General features: G+C 46.4%; 1 protein-coding gene across 1 annotated transcript in view; it reads left to right on the top strand.

The window, feature by feature from the left end:
* Window positions 1–2,155: 2,155 nt before the first annotated feature.
* LOC111867504 (zinc finger CCHC domain-containing protein 24) overlaps window positions 2,156–7,359 on the top strand; it is a 42,226-nt gene continuing 37,022 nt past the window's right edge. The window contains exon 1 of the mRNA XM_023857447.2: window positions 2,156–2,812. Within this exon, the coding sequence (XP_023713215.1) occupies window positions 2,651–2,812 (162 nt within the window). The 5' untranslated portion in view covers window positions 2,156–2,650. The remainder of the gene's footprint in view (window positions 2,813–7,359) is intronic.

The following is a 7,359-nucleotide window of genomic DNA, read 5'->3' as shown; positions in this document are numbered from 1 at the left end:
CAGAGAGAGCGCCTCACATCAACAAATCCCCAACTATCTGACAGTAGTAAAAATTTGGTCTTGGGCCCCAGACGGGGCTTGACACCAAGGTAGACTGGCCCAATGACCATCGGTCGTAACATAACTTTGACTCCAGTCTTCAAAGCGCTAATTAAGTGCATTCCAGCTGTGAGTAGCGGTGTGTTTGTATCCGCATGACGTCATGTATTTATGTGGTGACACAGTTTGTCGTGTGGAGTAACAAGTCATACAAAATTATGATAACGAAAATGTTCGCAATATTGGACAAGGCGAAGCCCGACACAGAAAGTACAAATGGCTTAAACTTGGCGGCGGTCAAGCATACGACCGTTCTCTAGTGACTATACAGCCGTTGTAGCGGAAGCTACCAGAAATAGGTCATAATCTTCTGTGCTGAGCCTGGACTGACAGAGGCCTTGCCTATATAATGTAACATGTAAATTGTAAATAATTGTACATACTGACAATGGACGTAATGCTGCCGACTATAACTGACAAATGACAGACCCGACCTCTCGTCAGAGAGGGTGCTCCACATGGACAGGTTAGAACATTTCAAACAAGAAGAAACATCTGGTCGTGAGCCCCACACGGAGCTCGACACCAAGACAGACGACTGGCTGATGGTCAGCCGCAATGTGACTTTGACTTTGTCGTGTTGAATGTGCTACGTACAGTGTTTCCAATTAGTGTTGATGCAACTTCTGACGATGGCCAAGGCATACCGAAACACGTAAGATAATTTGTGTATTCGCTGGTCACGGTAGCCGAGCGGTCTAAGGCGTGCACTGTCTTCGCTCGCTCGGAAACCGGGATCGTGGGTTCGAATCCCACTCAGGGCATGGATGTGTGCCTTTTTCTGTGTTTGTGTACAGGTAGAGGCCTTACGACGAGCTGATCACCCACCCAATGAGTCCTACCGTATGTGTTAAGATCTAGAAAACCGAAAGTGAACGGAGAAGTTCATGGAGGTAGGCCTAGGCCCATTGGGGCTGTAGTGCCAAGGGGGGGGGGAAATTTGTGTATTCACAACTAACTATTCGCATCTGAAGGATTACTAGTACATGCCCTTCATATACGTATTGCACGTTATGACGGAACAAGATGCACGTAGCTTAGTTCACGCACAACCTCTGGGAGCGCGAGGTAGCGTACGTAGTTGAGGCACTATGCTACAAGCCGGAAGGTCGCGGGTTCGTTCCCAATGAGGTCACTGGATTTTTCAATTGATCTAATCACTTCAGCCGCGCCCTGGGGTCGACACAGACTCTAACAGGAACAAGTACCATGAATTTTCCGGGGGGGGTAAAGTGCGGCCGGCGCGTAGATCTGACAATATCACCGCTGTGAGCCGATTGTCTAGAAAATGTGGGAGCCTCGACGTCTCACAACACTGTGGGCCTCCATGGCCTGTTACAAAGATAGCTTTAACTTTTTTTATTGCTGTTATTAAGGTAGATGCATCCATGTGCTGTTTATCCAGGGATAAATCTGCCGGGGTGTGAGGCTAGCCCCTGACCATCATCTAGTGCCAAGATTAACAACGCGTGGAGCCATACCTCCGCTTCATCTGTAATGCTCTGTTATCGCCAAACAGCTAAACACAGACATCATGTGGATGAATGTTGTGATTGAACATCATCATGACAAATGATGCATAATTTTCGAAATATTAACTAGACGATTCCACGCCGAAGTGTCGGTGTTCAAACGCGCAAGGTTGTTCAGATACTGAGGAAATTCTCCGTCATTTACGGAACGCGAAGGTTTATTACCGTGTACAGAAGAGCCCTCCACTGGACAGTGTCCTGAGTCATGTGAGTCCAGCCCGGTCCTCGCACCTTCAAAACCCGACCCACAAAATTTCTGCAGCGTACGCCACTGAAACCCCGCTGTGCCGCCGCTGACATAAGCAGATGTCACGCGCGTGACACCCGAACGTGGTTCCACTGACTATGAACGTCATGTCATATCTGATAATAAATCGTCACTGAAATTTCTATGAGCCGCTGCTGACGAATAGACATATCACGTGTTGGCGCCCATTGAACATGATGGAGCCGCCGCTGATCGTGACGTGTCACACGGAACAGTGGAGAGTTGTGCTGCGGAGGGAAGGGTGTGTTGCCTAGCATCTGCATCTTAGTTCCCCGACGAGACTTAGTAGGCTTAGTAGCGAGCGAGACTGTAGCGGTGAGGTTAGAGTTTGGTGAGGTGGAGAGCTACATGACGGGGTGTGCTGTGCATGTGTTTCGTGAGAGAGAAATTGTTGTGTGGGCAAAATCTGAAAAAATGCATTGTTGAGAAGTGTCTGCATTTTGTATGAGATGGGCTAAATAATGTACGGAAATTTGCTGGGTTTAACGCTGTGCCGTATACAACACGCTTCTTGAAATAGTTCCGAAAAAAAGTGAGGTTGTTTTGTGTTAACAGGAATGATACCATATTGTTATCGAAGTGCGTAAAGTGTTAAAAATTAAAGTACGAATTTAAATTAAGAATGCAGTGAAGTGTTTCTCTGAAGCTTTATGCAGGCCTGCCACAACAATTAAACGCGAAGTGACGAAACCGCGAGTGACCCAATTCGGGCAAGAGTTTGAGATAAGTTGTAATCAAAGAGATTCTGTTAATGGCCCCCGGGCATACCGGTGCCACCGCCACTGCCCCCAGCATGGCGTCGCTGGCCACCATCGACACCAGCTCCTCGGTATATGCACCAACACAGCTGCTGAACTGGGTGTATCTGACGTTGGCGGACCAGAACCAGACCTCCGCTTCGGACCAAGTCCCAGTAAGTTCACCTCATACAGGTTGCATGATTGAATTGGGTACCTTGGGGGTGGGCGGGGGTGGGCACGTTCACGACGAAAAGCTGCAGAACATGCGCACCAAGTAACTTCGTCATTTTTGTCTGGTGACAACGCGGGAGGAGCGGGACTGATTTTTATAAAATTTTATAATTGACAGCTGTATTAAAATTTGTAAAAAATAAAACTGCATATTATGGTTGAAATTAGGCAGTACTGACGAAGACTACGTGCGTTGGATTTAAGGTTATCACAGCGGTGACTATGACAAGTATTGTGACGCATTGTAATCGAATAATTTATCGATGTTTCAGAGGAACAAAACCGTCTCTATCTTCAGGAACGAAGAGTAAGCGAACCAGGCAAGCATTAAGACGTAACGCTACACGTAGCACCGTCTCTATCTTCAGGAACGAAGAGTAAGCGAACCAGGCAAGCATTAAGACGTAACGCTACACGTAGCATAGCTTGCTTCGCGCCTCTTTGGCTTGCTTTTGGATACTGAAGACAGGCAGAATGTTCTTGCGAAACTGAATATCAGTTGGACCACACAGCGTCCTTCACCCACTCTGCTTGCTTTCCTGCACCTATTTTGAGCGTGCCTGGCTACGTATTTATCGTAACTTTTGCGTCTAAAAACATACATTTAGGATATACAAAACTATAGTTTTGCTTGTGGTTCTGTATGGGTGTGAAACTTGGTCTCTGATATTGAGGAACATAGGCTGAGTGTGTTTGAGAACGGTACCGAGGAGACTATTTGGACCGAAGAGAGCTGAAGTGTCGGGACGTAGAAAAAACTGCATAATGAGGAGCTTCATAACGTGTACTCTTCACCAAGTATAATTAGAATGATCAAGCCAAGGAGGATAAGATGGACAGGGCATGCAGCAGGAATGGGGGCGAAAATGATTGCATGTAGGATATTGGTGGGAAATCCAGAAGGAATGAGACAACTAGGAAGACCAAGACTTAGGTGGGTGGATAATATTAAAATGGATATTAGATACGTTGAGGTGGTGTGGACTGGATTGAACTTGCTCGGGATGGGGACCAGTGGAAGGCTCTTCTGAACACGGTAGTGAATCAGATAGGATGGGGTGGTGTGGACTGGATCGAACTGGCTCGGATAGGGACCAGTGGAAGGCTCTTCTGAAGACGGTAATGAATCAGATAGGATGGGGGTGGTGTGGACTAGATTGAACTGGCTCGGGATAGGGACCAGTGGAGGGCTCTTTTGAACAAGGTAATGAATATTTTGGTTTTGTAAAACGCTGGCACGTTCTTTAGTAGGTGCGTGAATGGCGACTTGTTAAGAAGGGCTCATTTCTTTGAAGTTTGTTATTGCGGTTATAGGTTTCAGAATGCAAGGCCCCTGTAATTACAGGACGTCTCTTTCAGCCCTCCTCAGATGCGTGACATTAACACACATTTAGAATGTTTTCCGCAAGAAAATATCCATCTTGAAACAGAGAAGGTCCCACGTTTCAGATCGACGCGATGCGCACAAACAAACAGTGATTTACATATCAATGTATCCTTGATACCTGGCATGAGCGGGTTCCGTAAATGCAACGAAAATGGAAGTTTGCAGCTGGTAGTTGCCGCGCGAAAGTTACTAAGCAAAGCACAAAGTAGTCCTGCTCGTGCCCTAATCCATTTACAGCACATTGGTAATAATACGTACCACATGGTATTGTTGCCTTTTGCCCATACGCGCAACCACAGTCTTACATGGAGCGTCAGTTATCGTCCTTTCGTATATCGTATTGCCAGGGCCCGGATTTTGATGACCTGAAAATATTTAAAAATTGACCTATAAAATGACCGAAAAAATCCAGAAAAATGACCACAAATATGACCCAAAAGTGTAATATGCAGGGCCCGGATTTTGATGATCTGAAAATATTAAAAAATGACCGAAAAATCCAGAAAAATGATCTAAAGGAGAAAAGAAAGAACACTTCGCTTCCATGTTATTCACATATCAGAAAACATATGAAGAAAAATTCCTTAAAATGGCCAAAAATGACTAGAAATACCCTTCAAAGTCCAAAAATTTACCCAAAAAATTACCCCCAAAATGGAAAAATGACCTTAAACCTAAAAATGTAAAAAAATTACCTATAAAATTTACATTTCTGTAACCAGCAGCTCATATCCGAGATTTATATATTCAAGAGTATGTCGTAAGTGAAAGCGTTGTTATTTTTAATTTTAAAATCTTGATAAGGACAAAGAATTGCTGGTTTATTTACGCCGCTTCTGGTTGTCAGGTGTGGGTGTTTGTTTCGGTGATGTGTATGAATATCAGCTGTCTGCTGAGTTCAGTGTGTACAAATTATGGATCGGGCTGTGTAATGGAGACGCAATATATTACCGAAGTTAGCAACATATGTCTGCCACCTCGGGCTGGTGGTGGATGGGTGTACAACAATGGCGAAAAGATGATTAGTAAGGGAAAGCCGAAGTAACTGGAAGAAACCACGGTGAGAAGCCGCCACGTAGCCGCCAGACCTGTGGCTTAGTGATTCCCCTTAATACATCACATTCAACGAGATGAGAGATCTTCAGATTCCTACGTAATGTAGCTGTGTCGGTATAGCGACGGGCTGGACGGCCACGGTGCCATGGTTCGATTCCCACCAGGGTTAAGATTTCTCCACAACGCCCAGACCGGCTCCGAGGCCCAGTCTAAATGGGCACTGGGGTGCTGTATCCCCAGAGGTAAAACCGCAGGGGCGTGAAGCTGATCACTCACATCTCATCTAGTGCCAGGGTTACGAATGGTGGAGCTATACTCTCACTCCACCATACGTCTTCATGGCGTGGCGCTTAACTGAGCATAGGGACAAGTACGGCAGGTTCCCCACACCAGTTGATGTGTGCTCTGAACATAACCATGGGCGGTAACTTGCCCACCTTGTGTCACGGTCCATGGCAGCGCACCCCAGTGTTGGCACAACGCAGCGCCTCAAGTTGTCTATTTATAGCCCCACTTCTTTTTTACTGCTCATGTAAACAAGTAGGAAGAGCATTCGCTGTATCCCTCACGACAACGGCACATTAAATTTTCGTGTGTTGGCAACATGGGAATATGTTTTTCCCTGTTCAGGCTGGCGTCTCACCTAGGACCCTGATATTCAGTCCTGGGTGACTGATTCGGCTTGAAGATGTGGCGGTTTCCTCCTCCAGTCATTGTTCCACCATTATTGCGTAGTGATTCATCACCCCCCCCCCCGAGGTGTGCGCTAACCCTGACTAGGCAGCGCAGTATCAGACCCATGGAGGAAGGGGGTGATCTCTGACCAGGCACTTGGTTCGTCACAGACCGAGGAAGTGGTGCTAAACGTTAAAATCACGGAGAATGTTTTAAACGAATTTGTACGCCCTAATGCGGTGAGCAGCGCCGGCGCAAGCGTGAACGGCGCTTCAGAGGCGGCCTGAAATTCCAGCCCCACCCACGCAATTAAAAACGTCTCAACTTTTTTAGAACACTGTCGCGATTAATAACACGAAATTTCCAGACATTGATGAAAGCCGCAATTGGTTTCCTAATGCTCAAGCAGCGATTCTGTGCTGCCAGACCTTGAAGAAAATAAAATTAAACATGCATTTGTGTTCGGTCTAGAAAACCGATATTAACGGCCGTGGGGATTCGTTGCGCTGACCACGTGACACCCCCTATCCGCTGAAGCTGGCACTAACTTCGACAAGCGGCGGTCGCTCGGTCGGTATAGTTCACTTGCGAACTAAAACCACGGAGTTTTTTAATGCATTTGTGTTAGCCATTTAAGTTGATATTTGTAACAAAGCTTCAGCATATTTCAGTATTACATCTTTATATATTTTTATACAATAAATTATACAAGCACTTTCCAAACAATTCTTGCGATGGCGTATAACGCAGTATTTTCAGCCCTTGTCCACCGTCCGGTATTAAAAAAAACTAGAGAACCCAGCGTTTGGGAAACTGAATGTGTTTCCATCCTCAGGTGAGGGGGAAACACATCTGTTGGGTCCCTTAGAGAGAGCTAATTTCAGTCCATTGATTGAGATACGACAAGCCTCGAGTAGTACTCGTGTGCTTCCTACGTGACCTGCCCATCTCATTTAATCTGTTATTAAGCGGAGGGCAGAAATTGCGAAGGGCACCATGTCCGAAACATGGATGAAGTGAACTAGATTTTATGAGTGTCATGTAAACTGGCGGCTGTGCCACAGCAACCACAGAGAAGTCTGAGAGGAACATTGCCCGCTGTAAATATTCGCCATTTCTAATGGGATTAATACAGTGCGTACAATCAAGTGCGCGCCGCGGCTGCAATTTGCCGTGAGTCATACCACCGCAGAACGGATGCAGTCGCGGGAGGAGTTGCAACTCCTCCCCGCGACTGCATCCGTTCTGCGGTGGTATGACTCACGGCAAATTGCAGCCGCGGCGCGCACTTGATTGTACGCACTGTATAAACGGAGTGTATTTTCACCCAGGGTGGAGCGACCGGAACGCGAAACTATCACATCACTGATT

The sequence above is a fragment of the Cryptotermes secundus genome, unplaced genomic scaffold (genome assembly GCF_002891405.2).
Source record: "Cryptotermes secundus unplaced genomic scaffold, Csec_1.0 scaffold1089, whole genome shotgun sequence".
NCBI lineage: Eukaryota > Metazoa > Arthropoda > Insecta > Blattodea > Kalotermitidae > Cryptotermes > Cryptotermes secundus.
This window is presented reverse-complemented; position numbering and strand designations above follow the sequence as displayed.